Source organism: Tachysurus vachellii, chromosome 19 (assembly GCF_030014155.1).
Source record: "Tachysurus vachellii isolate PV-2020 chromosome 19, HZAU_Pvac_v1, whole genome shotgun sequence".
Lineage (NCBI taxonomy): Eukaryota > Metazoa > Chordata > Actinopteri > Siluriformes > Bagridae > Tachysurus > Tachysurus vachellii.
Genome location: NC_083478.1, coordinates 7,900,773 through 7,926,559, shown reverse-complemented (window position 1 = coordinate 7,926,559; position 25,787 = coordinate 7,900,773). Strand labels below are relative to the sequence as shown.

General features: G+C 39.6%; 1 protein-coding gene across 4 annotated transcripts in view; it reads left to right on the top strand.

Moving 5' to 3' along the window:
* Positions 1-25,787, top strand: part of agrn (agrin) — a 239,980-nt gene that overhangs the window by 158,695 nt on the left and 55,498 nt on the right. For all 4 annotated transcript variants that reach the window (XM_060894549.1, XM_060894548.1, XM_060894547.1 and 1 more), the window contains 3 exons: positions 6,413-6,634; positions 15,184-15,381; positions 17,698-17,898. In XM_060894549.1, the coding sequence (XP_060750532.1) occupies positions 6,413-6,634; positions 15,184-15,381; positions 17,698-17,898 (621 nt within the window). The remainder of the gene's footprint in view (positions 1-6,412; positions 6,635-15,183; positions 15,382-17,697; positions 17,899-25,787) is intronic.

Below are 25,787 nucleotides of genomic sequence, written 5' to 3'. Positions count from 1 at the left end.
CGGAGAGAATTTCTCCACACCACAGGAGTGCAAAATAGAAAATAGTCAGGAAGGAAGAAAGAATGGGTTGTTTTTTTTCAAATATAACAAACAGACATGAGCCGCTGTTGTGTTTTAGAATCCGTGCCTTAGGATAGAACATTATTTGAATGTTTCAGAAGGTCATGACTGTTTACTGATGTCGTGCTTGTCTTTAATGTCTGTAGATCAGGAACAGAAGTTTGCTTTGAAGCCGAAGCACTGTGACGTTACTGTAAGGCTACAGCATTTTTATTTATTTATTCATTTTCAGTTTGAATTTTTAGGTCTCTCCATTTTCTAAAGTAAATAGTTTTTTTTTTTTCATTAGTGGAGTAATAGTGAAGAAAATATATTCGATTTTTTATTTTTTTTTAAAGAAAGATGATCCAAATAATTGCGTGAGTGAATGAGAGTGTGTGTGTGCCCTGCGATGGGTTGGCACTCCGTCCAGGGTGTATCCTGCCTTGATGCCCGATGACGCCTGAGATAGGCACAGGCTCCCCGTGACCCGAGGTAGTTTGGATAAGCGGTAGAAGATGAATGAATGAATGATCCAAATAATTCCTCCTTCGGCATTGATAAGAATTCCTATTATATATTTCTAGTCATTTGTATATCTTTGTATATATTACATATCTGCAATCTTGGATATTTCTTCTCGTACAGCATCAGTGCTTATTAGCCCTGCCCCTCTTCCACGACATAAGCAAAGCTTCAGTTGTCACGAGTGAAGCATCCAACATTCAACACTTGTGCATCAACATCATCCATTTACTTGAAGTGCACTTATTCTTGGTATTTTCAGTGTAAACACTCATTTTTTGTTACACAGTGGTGCATAAGAATGAGATTTCTTGGCTGCACCTTATGTCATCTTGTTTACTGACACATAGAGCTGTATAGATATTTTATTTAGGTCTTTAATGGATGTGTCTGGTGTGAATCGGTAGGATCATTTATCAGAATCAGGAACTCATCTTTAATGAGTACATGGACATGTGAATGATGCTATAGTGCTGGTATTAAAAATAAGAAGATGAAGATGAGGAAGAGGAAGGAGAACAGAAGAAGACTGGTGGGTGGTGATTTAGGAGTTAGACCGTTTGCTTTGCAACTAGTGTTAATTTCGTCACCTATTTTTAATTTAGTCTTAGTCTTAGTCTTGTGCCAAATGTCCTTGTTAGTTTTAGTCATATTTAGTCATTCGCATCTTTTTTGTTAGTCTTAGTTTTAGTCGACTAAAAGTCTCGTCATTTTAGTCTAGTTTTAGTCAAAAGAAAACTCAAGGTATCTTAGTCAAGTTTTAGTCGACTAAAAGTCTTTTAATTAATAATAATATTAATTATTATATAATATCAGGAACACAAGTGTTATAGTGGAAATAAATAACTTAATGAAAAGCCTCAAAAGATCAAAACTGTAGGTATATATATATATATGTGTGTGTGTGTGTGTGTGTGTGTGTGTATTGCACACACCATTATTGATGATATTTGGAGCAATATTACATGTAATTGTTAAACTTGATTCCCTTACATATACATTTGTTTTTAAGCCTAATTATTCAATTTGATTAAGATGTGATTGTAACAGAGGCGTGTGAAGAGGCTTCAGGTTGGGGGTGCTGTTTTTTCTGTCACCACTTTTGAATAAGAAACAATATCAAGGCTATAAAACTTGTCAAAACTCCGCAAATCACAAAAGTATCAGTGAGAACACTCGTTTAAACAGTGCATACACTCGAACTTGACTGCACATCACATTTTTTACTTTAATGATACTGCTTTTAATCGTAATGCAAAGACCGGTCATCGGGACATAAGCTGTCATGTACAATAAAAGAGGCTGCGCAGCGACAGGAAATATAATTTAACACAAAAAAGCCTGACTAGACCAGGGTGGACTTGCGCTCAGGAGTTTTTATTTATTTTAATATTTTTTTTTTTTGAGTGGCGTGTGGACGAATTCTTTCTGCGAACTATAACACACCGTTGCCATGAAAAACAGAGCGTTGCCATGGACACACAGGATTCTAACCGTAGAGACGGAGCGCACTATTTTCTTTAGAGGAAACAATACAATCGTTTTTAAATCAATAAACTCCTTTTTAAATCATCATTTTGTGTCAAATTATCGATTTATTTGGTAGGTAGCAATATAATAAGCGGGATCCGCTTCGCGGACCTGTAACTTGAGCAACAGCGCGAAGCTGCGAACTCGTTGTGAATATTTTAAAGGCGTAACAGCTGATGAAAAAGCAGAGACAATTGTAGACGAAAATGAAGAGAGATTTTATCTTAGTTTTTATTTCATACAAAACATTTTCGTCTCGTCTTTTTTCGTCAACAATAATGAATGTTAATTTAGTCTTAGTCAGCGTTTTTGGACAGTGGTGCAGTCTTGTCATCGTCTCGTCTTAGTGATGAAAAAAAAGGTTGTTGACGAACATATTTCGTCTCGTCTCGTCTGACGAAATTAACACTATTTACACCTCCGGGGTTGGGGTTAAAAACCCACTTCAGCCTGTGTGTGTGGTGTTTGTGTGTTGTCTAACTTGTACACAGTGTGCGATTGGGTTCAGATGGATTGATTGGCTGTGCATCATGTCCCGGTGTCCCCCTACTTGTGCCCCGGGTCCTCTGGGACACTCCGAGCGCTGTAGAAAATGGACGGATTGACAATAATAAAGATGTTTTATCTTATAAACGTGTTAAATAAGATTTTCAATGGTTCAGAGAGCAGCCCCTCTTTGTTGTTATGCCTACTTTGTTTTAATAAAAATACTGTTTTTATTTAAGCAGCAGAATGGAATTTAGTTTCCTTTTAAATTAGCTTATTTCTGTGCTTCAAAGCTCAGGCACGTTGTCATTGTTCCAGTGCTGGTGCTTTGAAGTGCCAAAAAATTAGCCTCTGTTCTACTGTTTACATATTTTATGTGCCAGTTGAAAGAATTTCACGTTCTCTTCAAAGAGTGGATTATGATTTGTGTTCTTGCGGCTTGGAACGTTGTCCCGTGTGAAAGCGGAAGCAGTGGCTCAGGTTCTGAGCCAGCTTAGACACGTGATTGCAGCGTATTTGTAAGTCACCTTCGTATAAAAGCATCTGACTGATAGCTGAATGTGACTGTAATAAAAATGGCCACCTTTTTTCTCTTAAATGCCCCTTTTCCACCAAAAAGAACCGGGTGCTGGTTCAGAGCTAGCACTGGTGCTGATTCAAAGTTGGTTCCACACTGACGAACCTTCTAAGAACCGGTTTGACTTTCCACCGGCTAGAGAGCCATCACACAGGGCCGAGTCTGACGTCACTGTATAGGTGTCACGTGTCCCAGCAAAATTAGCGCAGCAGCGGCAAACACAAACACATCAACAATGGCGGATGTTGCTTTACTTTTAATGCTCATGGCTCTGTGAACCTACATTAACACCCAAACGCGGCGAATCCAACGTGTACGTGCAGCTCCATGTAATCTGTATAAACGGAGGTTGTTATCGAGAAAGTACATAATGTTATTTTATCATTAACACAGAAAAAAGTTAGCCTTAGCATGTAGCTACTTACTATCATGTGTGCTGATAATGTATCGTATCGCGGTAAAGTAAAAGTGTATTAAACATTAGTATACTTAAGGTACATTATCTAATGCATTAACAGTAGCCCCGCCCACAGCCCCTGACACAAGCGGTTCTTAAGTCTAGACCAGTAGCGTTTTGGTGCTACTTAAGAAGCACTTTTCCTGGTTCAGAGCCGGTGCTTTGGCTGTCGATAAAGTAAGAACTGGTTCTAAATTAGGCTCCGAACCAGCACTCAAACTGCCTCGGTGGAAAAGGGGCATTAGAGTAGCGTTTGCATTTGTACACAGTACCTTAAGGGCTGGAATCCCGAGCTGTTTTTAACGCAGCCACTAGCAGGTTGCTCTGATGCTGCTCAGAGCCTCGCAGTAAACAGGTTTATTCTAGGTGTTTTATTCCCAGGAGTAATAGACCCCTGACTGAGACGCATCACTCTGACGTCAGTCGCGCCTCCTGGTTGAGCAAAACATAGCAGGAGACTATAATGATTTTTCAACACAAGCCAGAATTTGTTTTCTAAAATGTCATGTTGTGCTGTTGGGTGTCAGAATCAGAAAACGTGTGCAGAAACACATACTACTAATACGACTAACGCTAACACGACACCTTTCGAAAGCCAAAAACGCACAGCCACGGTGATGAGTAGTTGGTTTGTTAGAGGGATAAGCTATCCAAGCCCCTTAAATATTATATATAATCATTAATTATTTTAATTGTAAATCTAAACTTAGTCTATTTTTTTATCTGAATTCAATGAGCAAATTCAAGGAGCTCCGTATTTGCATTGCCTGTTTAATGTAGCCTTGAGTTCCACTTGTGAGCTAGCTACAATTTATATCTAACTAGCCTCTATAGCTCATGTAAAATCTATAGTAGCTAAAACTAGGTAGCTAATGCTAGACAACTAGCTCACATTCTTATTGTGGGGCTGTCTGTCATCGACACAACTGTAATCTTGAACATGCTTGCAAGCAACACACGTTTCTATGAGATCACTAAATAGTTAATATTTTGATTTACTTAGAGATCATTCTTAAAAAAATCTTTATTTACGCTGGTAATAATTCGAATTGGTTTTCATTCTAGGTTATAACTTACACAGAGATTTGAATTCTTTACGTAAGCAGATTTTTAAAAATGTGTGTTTATGTGATGGAGTTTTTGGAAAAGAGTCTCCTGAGTCAGGGTCATAAAACGTTTCGGGACATGCAGTTATAGGGAAATAACAGCATGTCTTATTGTGTTTTATTCCTTACACATCGAGCCCTTGCTCTGTGTGGTTTGGTATTAAAGAGTCTTTTGCAGCCTGGTGCACTTCTTTTCCCCTCAGCTCTAATCCGACTACAGCACTGTACTCGAGGCTTTAAAAGTGGTTAGCCCCATTTTGTGTGCTGCGGCTTTTTGAATCGTTCGAGACGCAGGGGTACGCAGGGGTCACAGACTGGCGGGAAAGCTCGCACGAACCTGACACGTTTGGAGAAGAGAATAATAAGCTGCTGTAGTCCATATACGAGACAAAGAATTGTAAAGATGGCATGAGAGCCAGGGCTCTTTAAACTGGCATCTTTATGGACTGTTTTAGCTTTTATTTTCTTGCAAAGACAGAAAGAGAGAAAGCTGCTTTGTGGCTGATTTATCTGGAAGGGCTTCTTGTATGTATAATATTGAACACGTTGATGCATCCGTAATGAATCGGGACTCTTGCAGGGAGCAGATAGGGAGACAGAATCTAATCCTGGAATAATTACAGTAATGTCAGCGCTGCAGGCAGTCTGAGGGAAGGCACACACACACAAACACACACAAACACACAGTGAATGTGGGACACAGCATGCACACACATATAGGCCAATAAATGCACATACACGTCCTACAGGATGATGCAGCACAGGCAATTATGGAAACGCACCAAACGTGTACAAGCAGACAAGGCACCTACTTGAATGCAAACTGAACTATAAAGCACGAAACAAAGCCACAAATGCATTCACAAAATCCCATAACCTCCGTCAACGAGCATGGTTTTAACCCCGCATTAATGCGTTTCTTCTAGCCAGCTCTTTCATCATCCTGTGTAAGTATAGGAGCATTGTTTTTTGAGCTCGCACCCCTAACATACAAATGAGCCACTTTGTTGCTCTAATACGGTCTTGTCTCCCCTGGAGAACTTCACACATCCACACGGTCTGCTGTTCCTTTGCTTTTTCAATCCCCACTAAAAAAAAAAAAGAATTGATTGGGAAATAACGAGCAAGTGATGAAAGGGTTTTTCAGCTCCGCTCAGGAAGGCAGAGTGTCGTGCTGCTGGCTTATGGTTCAATTGTTCTCTCTCTCTCTCTCTCTCTCTCTCTCTCTCTGTCCTCCTCTCTCCCTTGTTCTCTGCTGGTAGGTCCATGTCCTGCTAACTGCAGCTCCTAATGAACTTACAGTGCTGCTGAACTACAAGCTCTGATGTTTTTATTTCATATCTGCCTCTGAATTATTAACTGAGCACTTCCTGTTCTGGGATGTTCTGTCTCGCTTACCCAGAGCTCCCTCCCTCTGTCCTGTTTTATTCCTCCATCACTGGAGAAGGCCTCCTGGCAGGGAGTTTTAGGGCTGCTTGTTTGTCCAAAGTAGTTGTGATGTTAAATGAGTAAATTAAGTGATTAATAGAAATAGCACAAAGGTAAGAATTTAAAACCAGGAAGTGGCTTATTGCCTTGTGACCTCTTGCACTTTCATCCCCCTTCTTTCTTACTTTTTCATTCACCCGCATCCAACCTCCTTGCCCTGCTTTTCTACACTCCACATGCTAACTCTTGTCTCTCTGCACACAGATCTGAATGCACTGAGCCCGTGTCTGAAGACGACGTGTGAGTTCGGGGGCTCGTGTGTGGTGAAGAACGGCGAGGCAGTGTGTGAGTGCTTGGATACTTGCCTCCAAGCCTCTGACCCTGTGTGTGGCAGTGATGGGCAAACCTACACCAGCCAGTGCCAGATGAATGCTATCAGTTGCACCCTGCAAAAACACATCCAGATAAAGCACAAAGGACCTTGTGGTGAGTCTGCACACACACACACACACACACACACACACACACACACACACAAACTTACGCACACTCAAATTAACACATTGGCCTCAATGGACTTCCAACCATTCAGCACGTTTTCCAAATCTGCTATTTAGTGACATCATCAAGTGATCAAGGGCTTGAGGGTTAAAAAGTAAACACTCGGGACAATCCCAAAGATCTCTTGTAGTCATTTATTCTAATGAACCCACTGTTCAGTTGATTCCAAGCTCATTAATCACTCAAACAAGCTCAGAGCAGAAAAGAATGAGAATTAACTGGCTGTATTGTGATGACCAGTTAAAAAAGATCATGCTCAAATAAAGTTAATTTAAAGACAAATAAAGTTCTTAATCATTGCACTAATCTCTATATTAAAGATCCCGCTCCGTAGTTTACGCTTATCAGCTCCGTATACAAACATGTACAGGCTATGAAAGACTCTTTAATAACAAAAATAAACTTTAGGATTCTTTAGTTTCCTTCATAGCTGTAAAGAAAAACAAAAACATCTCCTTCATGACCTGAATATTAACATTTTAATAATGTGTGAGTCGAAATGTTAGTCTATTTTCACTTTGGTTAATACTGTTTCCTACATTACCCATAATGCCTGCTGATCATAACTGATAGTGGGACTTTATCTCCACCTAAACAGAGCAATGCAGCAGCGGTTTAGTGAGAGTACAGAGAGTATAGAGAGAGTGTATAGAGTACAGAGAGAGTGTATAGAGTACAGAGAGAGTGTATAGAGTACAGAGAGAGTGTATAGAGTACAGAGAGAGTGTATAGAGTACAGAGAGAGTGTATAGAGTACAGAGAGAGTGTATAGAGTACAGAGAGAGTGTATAGAGTACAGAGTATACAGAGTACAGAGAGAGTGTATAGAGTACAGAGAGAGTGTATAGAGTACAGAGAGAGTGTATAGAATACATAGAGAGTGTATAGAGTACAGAGAGAGTGTATAGAGTACAGAGAGTGTGTATAGAGTACAGAGAGAGTGTATAGAGTACAGAGAGAGTGAATAGAGTACAGAGAGTGTGTATAGAGTACAGAGAGAGTGTATAGAGTACAGAGAGAGTGAATAGAGTACAGAGAGTGTGTATAGAGTACAGAGAGAGTGTATAGAGTACAGAGAGAGTGTATAGGGTACAGAGTATATAGAGTACAGAGAGAGTGTATAGAGTACAGAGAGAGTGTATAGAGTACAGAGAGAGTGTATAGAGTACAGAGAGAGTATATAGAGTACAGAGAGAGTGTATAGAGTACAGAGAGAGTGTATAGAGTACAGAGAGAGTGTATAGAGTACAGAGAGAGTGTATAGAGTACAGAGAGAGTGTATAGAGTACAGAGAGAGTGTATAGAGTACAGAGAGAGTGTATAGAGTACAGAGAGAGTGTATAGAGTACAGAGAGAGTGTATAGAGTACAGAGAGAGTGTATAGAGTACAGAGAGAGTGTATAGAGTACAGAGAGAGTGTATAGAGTACAGAGAGAGTGTATAGAGTACAGAGAGAGTGTATAGAGTACAGAGTATACAGAGTACAGAGAGAGTGTATAGAGTACAGAGAGAGTGTATAGAGTACAGAGAGAGTGTATAGAGTACAGAGAGAGTGTATAGAGTACAGAGAGAGTGTATAGAGTACAGAGAGAGTGTATAGAGTACAGAGAGAGTGTATAGAGTACAGAGAGAGTGTATAGAGTACAGAGAGAGTGTATAGAGTACAGAGAGAGTGTATAGAGTACAGAGAGAGTGTATAGAGTACAGAGAGAGTGTATAGAGTACAGAGAGAGTGTATAGAGTACAGAGAGAGTGTATAGAGTACAGAGAGAGTGTATAGAGTACAGAGAGAGTGTATAGAGTACAGAGAGAGTGTATAGAGTACAGAGAGAGTGTATAGAGTACAGAGAGAGTGTATAGAGTACAGAGAGAGTGTATAGAGTACAGAGAGAGTGTATAGAGTACAGAGAGAGTGTATAGAGTACAGAGAGAGTGTATAGAGTACAGAGAGAGTGTATAGAGTACAGAGAGAGTGTATAGAGTACAGAGAGAGTGTATAGAGTACAGAGAGAGTGTATAGAGTACAGAGAGAGTGTATAGAGTACAGAGAGAGTGTATAGAGTACAGAGAGAGTGTATAGAGTACAGAGAGAGTGTATAGAGTACAGAGAGTGTATAGAGTACAGAGAGAGTGTATAGAGTACAGAGAGAGTGTATAGAGTACAGAGAGAGTGTATAGAGTACAGAGAGTGTATAGAGTACAGAGAGAGTGTATAGAGTACAGAGAGAGTGTATAGAGTACAGAGAGAGTGTATAGAGTACAGAGAGAGTGTATAGAGTACAGAGAGAGTGTATAGAGTACAGAGAGAGTGTATAGAGTACAGAGAGAGTGTATAGAGTACAGAGAGAGTGTATAGAGTACAGAGAGAGTGTATAGAGTACAGAGAGAGTGTATAGAGTACAGAGAGAGTGTATAGAGTACAGAGAGAGTGTATAGAGTACAGAGAGAGTGTATAGAGTACAGAGAGAGTGTATAGAGTACAGAGAGAGTGTATAGAGTACAGAGAGAGTGTATAGAGTACAGAGAGAGTGTATAGAGTACAGAGAGAGTGTATAGAGTACAGAGAGAGTGTATAGAGTACAGAGAGAGTGTATAGAGTACAGAGAGAGTGTATAGAGTACAGAGAGAGTGTATAGAGTACAGAGAGAGTGTATAGAGTACAGAGAGAGTGTATAGAGTACAGAGAGAGTGTATAGAGTACAGAGAGAGTGTATAGAGTACAGAGAGAGTGTATAGAGTACAGAGAGAGTGTATAGAGTACAGAGAGTGTATAGAGTACAGAGAGAGTGTATAGAGTACAGAGAGAGTATACAGAGTACAGAGAGAGTGTATAGAGTACAGAGAGAGTGTATAGAGTACAGAGTATATAGAGTACAGAGAGTGTATAGAGTACAGAGTATATAGAGTACAGAGAGTGTGTATAGAGTACAGAGAGAGTGTATAGAGTACAGAGAGAGTGTATAGAGTACAGAGAGAGTGTATAGAGTACAGAGAGAGTGTATAGAGTACAGAGAGAGTGTATAGAGTACAGAGAGAGTGTATAGAGTACAGAGAGAGTGTATAGAGTACAGAGAGTGTATAGAGTACAGAGTATATAGAGTACAGAGAGTGTGTATAGAGTACAGAGAGAGTGTATAGAGTACAGAGAGAGTGTATAGAGTACAGAGAGAGTGTATAGAGTACAGAGAGAGTGTATAGAGTACAGAGAGAGTGTATAGAGTACAGAGAGTGTATAGAGTACAGAGAGAGTGTATAGAGTACAGAGAGTGTGTATAGAGTACAGAGAGAGTGTATAGAGTACAGAGAGAGTGTATAGAGTACAGAGAGAGTGTATAGAGTACAGAGAGAGTGTATAGAGTACAGAGAGAGTGTATAGAGTACAGAGAGAGTGTATAGAGTACAGAGAGAGTGTATAGAGTACAGAGAGAGTGTATAGAGTACAGAGAGAGTGTATAGAGTACAGAGAGAGTGTATAGAGTACAGAGAGAGTGTATAGAGTACAGAGAGAGTGTATAGAGTACAGAGAGAGTGTATAGAGTACAGAGAGAGTGTATAGAGTACAGAGTATATAGAGTACAGAGAGAGTGTATAGAGTACAGAGAGAGTGTATAGAGTACAGAGAGAGTGTATAGAGTACAGAGAGAGTATATAGAGTACAGAGAGAGTGTATAGAGTACAGAGAGAGTGTATAGAGTACAGAGAGAGTGTATAGAGTACAGAGAGAGCACACATGGAGAATATAGAGAGTACATAGAGAGTAGAGAGAGACTACATAAACAGAACATAGAGAGCATATAGAGAATATATAACGAGTAGAGAGAGACTACAGAAAGAGCACATAGAGACTACAGAAGCAGCTTAAATAAAGCTTAAACTGAAAACAGGACACCTTGTAGTCTTGTGAACCAAGCATTATACAAACAAGGGCCACACACGTGGCATTTGGGACAGGACCTTACACTCCAACTGCCAGGCCTGTTCCCCCTTTCAGTCTTTTCATGGCTGCACAAGTAATCTGAGAAAGGACTATAATTTTTCTTACTTATGACCTTTATTGAAAAGATGCACTTAAGTGAAAATTATGAGGCAACATCCTTCCAAGCTATTGTTTGCATGAGTCATAGTTTTTTCTTCTTTGTAGCACAAAGCAGAATGGGCTGCACATCCTTTCACAGCATTTGTTGTGCAAGTTCCTTTTGTGTAGAAGGCTTTTGTAAATCAGCAGCACATTTTTGAATGATAAACAAGAGCCAGAGTGTGTGATCTCTTCTTTCCTGTCATCTTTTTTAGGCCAGTAAGCCAGGCTAGGCATGTTAAACCTCAGAGTACGATCACTGCTCTTTAACCATTTCATGACGTGTGTTTTCATTGCTCTTTTTAATGTGTGTGTCTGTGTGTGTGTGTGTGTGAGAGAGAGAGAGAGAGAGAGAGAGAGAATGTCAGTGAATGATGTCACACAATGCGTATATTAATTTGCTCCTCTGGTAAATGGCATTTTTGTGTGTGTGTATCTGTGTGTGTGTATCTGTGTGTGTGTATCTGTCTGTCTGTGTGTGTGCCTGGGGTCATTTGGCAGCAGTGGAGTTTATCTGAGTGTGTTCTACCTACAGGGCACTGCTGCTCTTTATCAGAGCGCCGCTCCACTGCTATACATTTGCCATCAGCACATAAATGACACATAGATCGAAAGATTTCTCTCCTTAGTGCCGGAGACAAGCTCAGCTTCAGGGCCCACAGTTTGGATTAACACACACAAATAGGTTTGGATGGGGATGCTGTGTCTGAAACAAAGACACACAAAAAGAGAACAAGGAAACGAAAGAGGCTTTTCTGATTTACTCTCAGTGTGAATCTGTGTATCATCCTTTCAGTCCATATCCATTCTGTGTGTCAGAACAGAATTTTGCCAGTTTATTTCCACAAAACATACACGGATTGTTTTCTACAAAACTCACATTGTCAGTTCTTATCTGTGTCATTTTGTATTCTTAACAGTACCATTCTTTGTGGTCCGTGTTGGTCAATGTACATTTCAGACATTTTATTTTTCAGGTTTGTAAAAGAAATGAAAAATTCATGTTGTGGTTTCAAACGCCAGATTTGCGAACCAGTGAACACGCATGCACATTGCTGTGCTAAAGAATAGTTTTTTCCCTCTTTGAACTACCTGAAATTTATGTTTTTGTGTCCTCCGTATATCCTGTCTAAATCATCTAGAAATCTCTGTTGGTGTCACAGTGTAAAAATTTTCAGTACACATGACAATAATTTTGAATCTTGAATATGTGACTCACTGTGCAGTGTTGAGAGAAGCGTTTTGACCAACGTTTTGACCAACGCCACCTGACAATCGTAGACATAAAGGAAGCTGCAGGGAAGATGTGGGGAAAATAGCTACAAGAAATCGGAAAGACGGCGTCATTGAAGCTGTTTACAAATGTCATCTTCTAAACACTGAAAGACGGACTGACACACAGAGATATGTCTGCCAGTGATACCCTGTTTACATCATTCACACACACTTCCATTTTATTTTCAGGTTGTCATCCTCTTGTTCTTTCCTTAGGGTCAAAATATAACTTAAACTTAAAATAATGTACTAAGGCAACAACCGTACACCAATCAATTAAAGTCGACGATAAATCGTTTATTATCCTAAAAGGAAAGACAACTGGTGTGTAAAAACAAGCAACAGGCTAGACACGTACAATAGTCCATTATCAATCTAGTCTAATACCAACCTGAGGCTTGTAAATCAAATCAAAATCATTTCATCATATATGAAATTGCTTCCTTTTGTCTTATAATGTGGCAGCTTAAAGTTATGTGCTATCTATTCCAGTCTAAAACATCATGAACATCGTCCAAAAAAAAATGCTGTCAATAAATGGCTAACTTCAGAAAGAGAATCGTACAATAACACTGAATATTCCAATTCCAAACTGACGATACACAGAATAGTGCGGCTTGTATGTTCGTTTGATGTGATGTGAAACAAGAAAAGCCTGCACGCATAGGAGACACCACAGCCTGACAAATAGAGTAGGAGAAAAGAGAAATATTTGAGGTCTACAAATACAATCTGGTATACAAACCTGTGGCAAGCAGGTTCCCATGTAGCTAGGGAGTAATAAATAGTCTTTATTAAGAAAGAAACACACACACACACATATATATATATATATATATATATATATATATATATATATATATATATATATATATATATATATATATATATATATATATATATATGTACACATATATGTATATGTGTACATATATATATATATATATATATATATATATATATATATATATATACATATATTTAAGCAGCACTATGGATGGCATTGACGCCACAGAAGCAGGCGTCAGCAAAACAGGGCAATAAAAACTGGCCCCAAACAACTAATCCAGCCCTGGCTCGCATGCTTTTTCTGGCCTGTTTACAGAGCCGAGCTCTTCAGAGCAAGTGCACTCTGTTATTATCTCCATTAATTATCCCTCCATAGCTTCAGCCTCACAAATGCACACACACACACACACACACAAACACAAACACACATACACTCACACACACTGGGCCCCAGCTGTGCATATTCTTAGCTTTGTTCCCTTGACCATTTTTATGGATATGTTTGTGCCTGTTTGAGTGTGTGTGTATGCATATCATCGTAATTCCATGTTATTTTGTTTACCTGGCTAAACCGGTGCTATAAATGTTCTTATCTTTACAGCTCAGGAGCCGTCTAATAGCGATACGAGGGACATTTTTTGTAACGTCTTGTGAGCAGCAGCTGACCTTGCATAGCAAGCTCGAAGAAGTACGCACAGTAAAACAGAAAGCTGTGCCATATTTATTTATAAAAAGCTTGATGAGAGAGGATATGTATAGATATATGACAGTGATTCAGCAGAAGATGCAAATTAGACCAGCATAGATAGAACTACAAAGAGTGGTGGAGGTGGTGAATATAAAGGGAGGGATGGAAAACAAAACAAAGGCTATCAGACTTGCCATAAATCTGCCAACTGAAATTTGTGTAGGTGTTGTGAACTTTGGAAGCCCCGCCTCCTTCTCCTGTCTCACCTTCTCAAGGTTTTTTCCTGTGTTTGTGGTGAATGAATAATACAATGATGTGGCACCCTCGCGTTCTGTCAAGGTACATGGAAAGTGTTGAATTTGTTGAAACCTTCAGCCAAAAAAGGTTTTGCGCTGGTCAGCTCTCAGACATGTCCAAACAATTTGTGCAGCATTAATAATAAAAATAATCGAGACTAGGCATTACTCTTCTTCAGGGTTGTCAGGTCTGCTGTATAATAAAATTCCTTTTTTTTTTTTATCTGGCTCTGTATTTGTTTGAATATTTCTACCATAGAGAGATGGAGTAAACAAAAAACAGGGCAGGGAGAATAATCACTGAGTGATGGAGAGAAGGAGAGAGAGTGAGATGGAGACTAGAGGTAAATAAAAAAGGAAGAGAGTGCAAGAGCACACTAATAGAGCAAGAGCTGAGCGTCGTGGGATTTTTCTAGCCGGTCACAACCAAGTGCTGTTGTTAAAACGTCCTTACTGTGTCTTCCCTGACCGCTAAGGCCACTTAGCAGCTGTTCTTAAGAGCAGAAGTTGGAGATTCCCTTACCTCCATATGTTAGGTTGGAAACTCAACTGATTCAACTGAAGATGTTGCTCTTTGTAGCCCGGGTAGCCTTCACCAAGACATGCGGGCTGATAGAGGAGAATCCTGTGGTTTATTTTCGGCTCATGGACCACAATTCAATTAATGGATGAGCACATAGAGCCTAATAATGTGTAACTGTGCTTCAGGTATAAATAGATACGATATTAAATTTACCACAGGATACAGTATGGGTCACTCGGAAACTGACATTATGTCATGGATTAATTACTGTAGAATGCCACACTATGCTGCCTGGTAAAAAGGGCTATCAGTGGAAAAGCTGTGGCGCTCCAAGTGGCTCCTTGTATTAATGCCTAATAAACAGGTTGATGTAAGCGTTGGGCAAGATTTATGCATGAGTGCCTCTCTCAATTAGCCCTAAATCAGCAGCTGTTGAATGGCTAATTGAATCCTCCAGGTTGTAACTGTCATTGGCCCACGCTTATTGCCTCCCGGTCGCAATCACATTTTATTTTGCTGATTAATTGAGCTCTAGGACACCATAGCTCAGGAGCCAATGTGTCGCCACTCAGTGGTTTGAGAAAGTCAAGCAGCCAAGCTGACTAATGAAAACAGGCAGATCCCTTATAAGACGCCTTTCACTATGACCAGGCTGGAAACAGTGTGATAGGTCCCTGTCAGTGTGGAAGAGGCAATGAAGCGGAAAGAAGCAAATCAAAAGTGCTCAGCCTAAGCAAAGTCAATGAAGCACTCCGGCGGCCAAGTCTGAACTAAGATGGATCTTCTCACTGATCTTCTCCCCACTAACATCCCTCTTCTCTTCCACAGATAAGGCCTGCAAAAACTGCTCGTTCGGTGCTATCTGTGATGAGCAGACCCACCGTTGCGTGTGCCCAAAGGAGTGTGTGGGTTCCAAGCAGCCTGTGTGTGGCAGCGATGGCAACACTTACATGAACGAGTGCGAGTTGCACGTACACGCCTGCATTGAGCAGCTAGACCTACATGTGGTGGTGCAGGGAGAATGCAGTGAGTACTTACAGTACAACAAAGCCGCTCCGCCGTTCTTCATCTGTCATCACACACTCACTTACCCAAAAAAACTGACCTTCATAACCATGCAGAACGCATAAGGATCAGTATATATCACTAATGGCTCTATATTTATGCAGGTGCAAGTGTAAAGTAGATGTATACCGTTGACTCTTGCTTAGTTCTAACATCAGGAGTGAACACGTCTCCGCTGATGCCAGTGCAAGACGTCTGCCATTTAAAATCTGCCAGCACAATGCTGTTTTGTCTTGAAATGCATCCTAATTAAATACAAATGGATTATCATATCTAACAAATACAAACAATTCAGCTGTGGCTACTAAATGAGAATCAGATGCTGGTAGTGTGATTATGTATGAAACAACATAAAAAAGTGAATCAATTCAATTTTGAATAAAACAAATTCAATTCCAGGCTCTGAATTCAGAGATGTGAAAGAACAAGTAAATAAATTGTTATTACTGTCACACGCATTTTCCCTTTCAGTACATGGCACTCAGCTCACCCCTGCTAAAAAAACCAGCATTGCTGGTCCAGCATAAGGTATGTTTTGCATGCTGGGACCAGCTTGGGATGGTGGTGTGCTGGTCCAGCATTAGGTGCTGGTTGCTGGTGTGCTGGCCGACCAGCCTGGGATGCTGGTGTGCTGGTCCAGCATTAGGTGCTGGTTGCTGGTGTGCTGGCCGACCAGCCTGGGATGGTGGTATGCTGACCACAACAAAACCCATTTGTTACATATCACATTTCTTAGTGCATATTCATAGTTAAATAAAGACCAAGACAATTTTCTAGAGAATTATAATTCACTTTTTAATAAAGAAAAACATTCTGGATATTCCTATCATTTACATGACTTTCTTATATTTATAAGAACCACATTTACCTTCGTGAACATAGTTGCTTTAAAGGTTGCATAGCACCGCTGATGCTGGGTAATATCTCTTCACATTACCGCTTTACTAATAAAACAGACAAACAACTTAACTACCTCTTAACTACCTCTTAACTACTTCTTCTTATATCTTTCTAAATTCTGTATGATTTATATGCTGCTTCCCTCATGGAGCCCAGGAAGTCAACATTTGTTGGTATTACTATATTTAATTTGTGGAGACACTTTAATCCCTAACGAACGATTTTTAAATGTTTTTATTCTTTGTTATTCAAAGCTTTTTGAGCTTTGTTATTTCAGTTCTTTATTCAAAAGAGGGAGCAAAAGAAATAACACACTTATAATTAAATATATTCCAATATATTGTGTTTTAATCTTATATTAATGTGTTACATAGAAACATACACAAGCAAAAATAAAGCTTGTTCCCATAAAGCTCATTCCAGCAAGATCATACTGGTTAACCAGCTACACCAGCCCCGTTTTTGGTTGATAACACCATGACTATGCTGGCCACCCAGCTATACCGGCACTATACCAGCACTATACCAGCTCTGACCAGCATTATACCAGCACTATACCAGCATGAACCAGTAAAAAACAGCCTGGACCAGCATGGAATTGATGCTGGTTTATGCTGGATTTTTCAGCAGGGACTTGTGTCGTGTTGTGCCTTTGCTTTGGTTTTAGGTCTCTGTCCACCACAATCATATTACTAGTCAAACACTCGAATACGTTCAGACGTTCTTTGTTACACTTTAATTATTTTATCAGTTCCTACACTGCCATTTCTTTGCCTGAACACAATAGAATAGCATCATGCGTTTCAGAAAATTGTGATTTCTGGTTTTCCGTATTATTTTGTCGGCTTATCGTTTTGTTTACTGATGTTAATTTTTTGGAGGTGACAGCATGTGTATTGACCGCTGCTTTGAACCATGGTGATGAGTTTGTGCATGCGTATCCTGCCTTACACATTACAATAACAAACAGCCACCTGTTTTATTTTCTTTATCCTGATATTTTGATGTGATCTATAGAGGAAATCTTATTGTAGTGTATATAACTATAGTGAGATGAGTTGACTTGATTGGCTGTCGCCTAACCACGCCCCTTGATGATGTATTAACCGCAATAACAGAGAGAATGGATCTACCACACACACACACTCCCACACCCTGATTTGAAGCCACATTTTTTACACTTGCATTACAATCAAGAAAATAGAGCCTTGCTATTCATATCATCATCTCTTTCATCCAATGCACATATCAGTTATGTGTGATTACATACGGATGTAAACACATGGACGTCTCCTGCGAAGGAGTCTTGAATGTGAATGAGTGGTTGTTTATATATTGTGTTTGTATGCTTGTGTGTATATGTGTCTATGTTAACAGAGAACTGTGGCAGCACTGTGTGTAGTTGGGGTGCCCGCTGTGTCCAGAATAAATGTGAGTGCCCTCAGTGTGAGGGTCAGCCCGATGCACAGGTCTGTGGCACTGACGGCAAAACCTACACCAACGAGTGTGAGCTACGACAGACGTCCTGTCAGGAGAAGAAGAACATAGAAGTGGCAAGGCCTGGCAGCTGTGACGAAGGTACTCAGCTTATTTATATACTTTCACTCTGTCCCTGTGTGTCAGTGGGTGCTGGAGTGCATCGGTGCTCCAACAGGAATTGGAATTGGGGCAGTAACTTCAGTGTAACTAGTATGTGTGGAAAGAGGGCAGACAGGCACAGACAAACACTAAGGTGCAAATCCCTATTATTGTCGAGCCTTTTTTAGAGTTGGCGTATGGTATGTTACCTAAGGCATGTCTGGATGAGCTCATCCTTAACAAGCTTGTTGCAGTCATTTAGGCATCACTTCATCAGCACACATTGACCTTTCATATTCGAAGCCTAGATGTTTTGTATCTGTCTCTCTCGCTGTCATCCTTAACAACCCATAGACGGGCAACCATCACATGTTTTCTCCTCTCTTCTTTCCTGCTGTCTCGTCACTCCATTGTGTTGTCTCCCTGAAGGCTGTGGAAATGTTGCATTTGGAGAAGTCAGGCCTGTATAATAGGCTTTTCCCAAAGGCCACGGTTTAGATGCTTTCTGCTTTTTCTCTCGTCATATGACCGAGCTACAGCTAAGAAACTGTTCTAGCTCCAGGCTGTTCGCCTTTGTGCAGGAACAAAAGTGATGGACTACTGGGATGAGAGGAGGAAGAAAAGAGTTACTTTATCTAGGAGGGCCATATTTAGTGTTGACCTACAGTATAGCTTTCTCAAATTCCCCTGTGTTAGGGGATTGTGTTCCTCTGATATTATAGAGATATGTAATGTTATAAGAAATTTTTAAACATGGGTAAAGAGTTCTTCACAACAACACACACTGCCTGCTCACCACCTGGATTTAGCTATGCAAAAAGTTAAGAGCCTTGCATTGGATAATTTCATGAAAAAATGTTATTCTGTTTCAGAGCCGAATTATTGTTCTGCAAATAAACAACAGTAAAACTCACGGCTATGTATAATAGTGACAGTAAGAACACATACACATGATCATTGTGAAGAGTACTCAAGGGATTGGGATTAAACATTTCATGTAGCCTTAAGAAAACTACTTATCAGTAAAGTTAATCTGAAAAAAGAGCTTCGATATGTTAGAGAGCGTAAAAAAGATTGGACTCTGGAGCAACAGTAAAAGGTCATGTGGTCTGATGAGTCTACATTTACCCTAATTCAGAGTAATAGACATATCAGGGTAAGAGAGGCAGATGAAGTGATGTATCAGTCTTGTCTAGTCCCTACTCCACAAGGCCATGGGTGCAGTATTATGATCTGGGTTTGTTTCAGATGGTCAGTTTTAGGTTTGCCAACGTTATGTGCCAAAACATTGAGGTCAGCTGACTACCTGAATGTACTGAATGACCAAGTTTAAACTTTATCTACATTAATTTAGCAGCATTTCAGATTGGCCCAGACTAATACAAATCCTAATACAATTTTTTTGCATTTTGCATGTGTAAAACCATTTAAAATCTCAAGCTTGAAACCTCTTTTTCCATGATTCATCCACTACAGGACCCAACCCAGTTCCTTAAACATATTCACTTCTATTATTTATTTATTTATTTATTTATTTATTTTCATTAATTGTGATCATAAAAGTAATTAATACTAGTTTAAGTATCAAAAAGTAAATGAAGCTAGTTTATTTTAAGTAACTTATTATCAGTCTGTCACAGTTCTCATGGGAAACATCGCAGCCAGACCCAAACGCAGGATACAATGAATCACATTTATTCAAAAAAAAAACACATAAAACTAACAACTTTATATAACAAAACTAAACATATAAACACGCTCGACAAGAACGCAACATACAATAAGCAATGACGAACAAAGACAGATAAACATGGAGGAGTATAAATAAGGCAACACATTAGGGCATAATGAGCAACCGTGGGACAGAGCACACAACCAAAACCAGAATCTCTGCCATCATCAACCCCACCCAAATTCCCGGTGGCCTGACAGAGAATTGTCCCAGAAGTTCCTAACACAGTCTTAATGCCCTCATACTATTTGAATGGCTGCTAACCATATTTTCTGTGCTACAAAATTACTTTTATTTTGTTAAAGGACAAATCACACTGCAATCGTGGAATCACACTTTTTTTTTTTGATGGCATATCTGAACCCAAGGTCACTCTTCCTGGATGTCAACAGTAGAAAATATTTTCATATTAGAGCAAAAGGCATCAGAAGTGCAGAGGTGATCCCCCTCCCTGTTTATTTATGTTCATTAGTTACAGAAAAGAAACGAGAGTGCTACTTCTCTCTTTTACTTTGCGGTAATGAAAAATGACGGTGTTCCAGCCATTTGGCCACACTGGGAAATTTATCACCTGTTTAATTTCACACTCCACTAAGCTTAAGCTTAGCCTCTTTGTAGACACTGACAAAGTGGTGGGTGAGAGCAGTGCATCACCTCGGAGCTTCCTCCCCTTTTTAATAGAATACACATTTGCTAAATAGGATTATGTGTTTGCAAATATCGAGGGGATACACCTGAATAGGGTGAAGCTCAGTAAGAAACTCACAGGGCTTGAGTTGAAGATATGGTTGCGTAGGAGAGGAGGAGAGATGAAGAAGAAAGCACTGGCATGTGATCGTTCATCCAACAGCAAGTATCTTGTCTTTAGACACTGCACGGCTGCTGTGCTGGATGGTACACGGATGTCAATCAGTCTTTATGTCGGTTGAGTTTTATTTGCGCTAACATCCTGTCCAACCCCTTATTGCGCTGCGGGTGACGAATGACCGGCAAACAATAGGTAAACAACCTCCTGGAGCATACGTCATGAATGCCAGGCTGTGCCTCAGCTATACACGTGTGATGGATGTTGATCTCAACTTCCTGCCAGAGAGAACAACAAGGTTCTACCAAGGAGGATTTCTTACTCCCACCAAGTGGACACGTACATCTGAAGGTCGCTACACCACTACCACCACCTGCTTCGTTTTTTCTTGCCAGCTTTTTTATTTGTTTACTTGTTCTTCTTAATGGCAATAACCTGCCTAATGGACCCTCGTTAGGACGTGATGGAGTGAACAGGACGAGGAGAGCCTTTTGAGAGTAGCTGAGGCAGACAACTATGGATTCTGGATTTGCTAATAGAAAGGTTTGTCTGCAGCGTCATCAAAGTGGAAAATCTAATTACTGCCCTGTTTACCACTAGCCTTCCAGAGTTTTTATTTATGCATTTTAAATGTGTGTGGTTTTTTTCATCCTAATGCATGAGCAGAATACGCCTGCACAAGCACCCTTACTCTGAAGCTGCTTTAATCGTTTTTTGTTTTTTTTTAACTCGGCCTCCAGAGGACGGTTAACGTGTAATGTGGGTGGAATGCTCGAAAGCACAACTTTTCCAAAAAGTGCCAAGTGACATCAAGCTTTTTTTTTCCATGCAAGACCAATCAGGTCGCCGATTAGGGAGCAGGCAAGAAAAAAAACAATGACGTGCAGGACAAAGTTCCTCCAGCGAATATATTGAGGTGGTCCGGGAAAACATGTTGAACTTGGCTCTGGAAAGCAGCCAAAAATCTGGATCCTGAACAAAGTTTTTTTCCCTGTAACATCCTCTGACATCTCTTCTTTAAGACGCTAAAAATATATTTCACCCAAACAACTTGGAAATATTTTTATTTAGTCTACTTTCTAACCTTGCCTTGGCTGTCTGCCAGGCAAGAAGCCAGTTTACCAAACACAGCAATGTGTAATTGTGCAATGTGAAATGTGTAAATGTGATTTTCTCACCTTTCACTTTTACTGCTCGTTGAGGTATTTCAAAATGAAACCATCTGTCTCAGAACTATATTTATATACTTAATATTCTGAATTTGAAGGTTTTCCCACACATATAGAGACATTAACAACAAACACAGTGATTTTGATTGACCAGAAAAGCAAGGTTAGGATCAATAGTCCTGAACTAATCTATTGTGGTTAATAAATCTAGATAGATAAGATAGCAGGACTGGTTTCAGCTCTCCATTGTGTTTCCCGGTGAAACTAGTGACTCTCAACGCCTGTATTGTATTTGGATGGACACGTGATTCAAGTTCATGATTCAAATACTGGCTTAGGTTTTATCTTCTGTACACACTACTGTACAGAACGGTTGATGTGTTCGTGTAGTGGTCAGTGTTCTAAGCTAGTAAGTCTAAACAAATTTCCTGTAGCAGTGTGTGATAAGAAGCCATGACGGCTCCTGTGGTCCGGCCCTGCTGTACAACACATGCACTCTTTAATCAGAGCCAAAGTATTCACAGCATGAACTGCTGTCAGTGTGCTGGGACCATTCAAATCATTGTTGAGGTATTTTTTTTTTTTGGCAACAACATTTCATAATGCTTCGATTTATCAGTGCCTTTCACAATTTTTTTTTTTTTTTTTGAATGTTTGCCTTTATCTAACAATAATCTTCTTTATTCTACAAAACTGCCTAATTAGATTAGGCACATGCTAATAGCATCACACTCTGTAGCTGAAGCGTGATGCATGTGACGAGAGACTTATTTGCTCTGTGTATCTGGGTGAGCAGATTGCTAGGGCTGAGTGCTTTTGTTGTTTTTACATCTGGTATAATAAACTCAATACTCTCTCTCTTTTTTTTTTTTTTTTTTTTTGCTAACACAGCCACATCATGATCTGCTCTGTACTCCATTTCAAATGCTTTATGTTAAGTGGCAGTTCCACCAGCAGTGTATTGATTCCCTTCACTCCGAGCAAGCTCACCTCTTCTCACACACAAATGAGTGTTATGAGTATTACGAACTTACCGCAGGTTTGCCTCCTACAACCTTTTACACTCCATATCTAAGCGCCTCACTCAAGTTTTGTGTTAATCGAATGGCAGGGATTTAGCGTGTGTTTAACCTGAACTAGCAGCTGTTAAGGATTTCAGAAAGAGACATCACTTTTGCAGGATTTCTCCCAAAAGCTGTCCACTGGCTGTAACATTAATGTGTGATGATAGAGTCAAGGGTGTAATGCCTCCTCTGAGCTTACGTAGTTGGCTAACGAGCAGTCGTTTCCATTAAATACCGATGGAAAATTGGCTTTTACGAGACACCTCAAATCAGGCTCGTTTGGAGGGCGCTCTCGGGACATCTTACTTTTCCGTGTGGTAATCTTCCATTTTGATGGAGAGCATGTACAGTATGTAGATTTGCCCTTCAAGCTTTCAGGCTCTCTGAGCTCTAGCTGATGCTAATTACAGCTAATACAATCCTTTCATCGGGATATTAAGCCACTGAATCAGACCTTGCCAATGATTTCCTGTGGAGTCAGAGAGAGTGCTCATATTTCCCAATTAGTCTCTGTATTTGAAGCGGAAGCCTGCTTTGAATGGAAATTTATAATACTTTGTATTATTCGCTATTTAAGATTCCATAGCAAAAATAGCGTATTGCATTTTGGTGAAAATGATTATTATGGGTGGATTTTGCCAACTTTTTTTTTGTTTGTTTAATAGATCTTTTGGTTTGTTTGTTTAATAGTCACAGGAATGTCACTACCAATAACGCTAAAGCTACACATTTATATTTATAACTAAAGTTTTATTTAAATTCAAGTAACATGGTTGTAGACTGAAAAAATCTCCCATATCTAAATTAGCTGTATGTCAGTGAGTGTTTTTTAACAGCATTTTAACATTAACACCTACCGCAGTTTTAACATTGCTGTTGTGCTTCTCCTTCTGGCTTCTTGTTTTAGGTGTTAATTTGATTTTATTTCAGGCTTGGGCCCTGAACCGAGAGTGTACGGGCTTTTAAAGCCACCAGTGACTGGGTTCGGTTCCCTTCCTGGGAATTGATCTCAGGGCCATGGTGGTGAGAGCACAGGATCCTAGCCACTAAAATTGTTTGTAGTACTAGAGATTCTTGTAAATGATTTAGCTAAAGACTTGAGAAAAAAAAACAAACTTGAAACTGAAAGCAGAATATGTAAAAACTAATGGACTGAGAAATTGTCTATTACAGTGTGGTTATTAACAACAGAAATCTCATTCAGGATCAGTGGCATTATTGAAATGCGTTAACATGACGCTCGAGATTTGATTTATAGCCATGAACTAATTGTTGCGTAACTCTTTCATGTATGTTGCTTATCCGGAATAAAAGTTATGCTCACCAGCACAGACTAAAATGCAAATACAAGCCAGTCACAAGGCATATTTATCTCTCAGTCACTGTCTCGTTTCCAGACACAGCAAGTCCTTGAATACGTGTCATTGTGAATTCAGTCATGCCAACACAGACATTCAATTTCAGATCACACAGGAGGGCATTTGCTGTACCGAGTAATTTCCGTCTGCCCTGGGCTGTTGTGCTGCACCGGATGCTTTAGTCTCTCCTTGCCTTATGGTTCTTTCCTCTCTCTTCATCATCAATGCCACCTCTTTATTTCTATATTCCAGTTTGAACTGGTATAGCTCTGGGACATTTTCAGTGTAGTGAATCGTCCTCTTGCACTTTCATTTCTCTCAATAAAGAGTCAAAATATAAATAAATTTCAACTACAAATGACTTATTGTGTGAAGACTGGATCTCGCTGTGGGCTACAGCAATAACACAAGAGCCTGTCATGGCTTGTGGGTGGGGCTTGAGTACAAATATGACTCACAGTCACAGTTATATAAAGAAGAATGTATATTCTTGGTAACAGGGTTGCACTTTTCACAAATTGACCTTATCATTGGAAATAAAGAAAAATCTATGTATGTACTGACTTTCTTTTTACTTTCCTTCCTCCCGTGATCTTCAGGAAATTCAGATAATGCACCTTCCTGTGCATTTGACTGTATAGAATGTGTTCAGGTAACTGGGTTGAGAAAGTTTATCTACAATACACTGTTTTTTTTGATAATCTGTAGTGGATACTATGAGGAAAAGGATGTTCCAAGCATGAGATGTTAAATAGATTCACACCAGGGGCAGACTGGCCATCTGGAACACTGGGAGTTTCACGCTGGGCAGATGAGCAAAGTGGGCTGACCTGCTGCTATGGAAAAAATACTTAAAAAACATAATAGGAATAATTATATTGCGTCTCCTTTCTTTTCTGCGTAGGTGAGTTGCTGGGGCGAAGGCAGGGTTTTGTTTGTCATGAGTTTTAGTCTGATCAATTCCATATCTTGGAACATGCCCCCTTTCACGTCTAATCACACAGAAAGTAAGATTAACCTTTGTATGTTGTTCGTATTTTTGTTACTCAGCCAGTATTCGTGGCTCTGGTGGACCTGCTGCATTTTTTGGGTTTTTAATTCAACACAATCAAAAATTTTATGTTAAAATACTCTACAGATGTTTAGTTCATTCCAATTACAAGCAATATAAACAGCATATATGGTTAATATTTGCCCTTTACCATTATTACATCACATTTATTTTATTAAAGTGCTACTCGTTTTTTGTTGTTTTTTAATAAAATGTAATAAAAAAATAAAATCAAATTTAATCAAGTTATGAGTGGAAAAAATCAACAAATTTGCAAGGAAGCGAAGTTTTTCAAAACTATTGATGTTTATAATTATGGTTCCCACAGACCCGAACAACATACAAGGGTTAGTTTCTAAGGTTGAAAATGAGAAGAATAGGAAAGGTTTAGCTGAAAATCTCCCCCAAAATGGTTTAATGTGGGTTTAATGTAAACTCTGCAGACAGGATCTGACTTTGATGCCCTTCAGACGTCGATTCGTTGTTTGTGCTGAAAACAACGTTTCGCAGGATTTGTACAGCTGAGCATCCAGATGTTTCTACTGACTCACTGACATGCTGTCTTGATTGTTTTATATTATTAATTTTCTTTGTCACACTGTACGTCTATTTTTGTTTGACTTGATATGTATTTATTTATTTATAGTGTTTTATAGCATTGATGTTTCTATTTTGTGCAATCAGTGTTAAGAATTGGTCTAACCATCAAT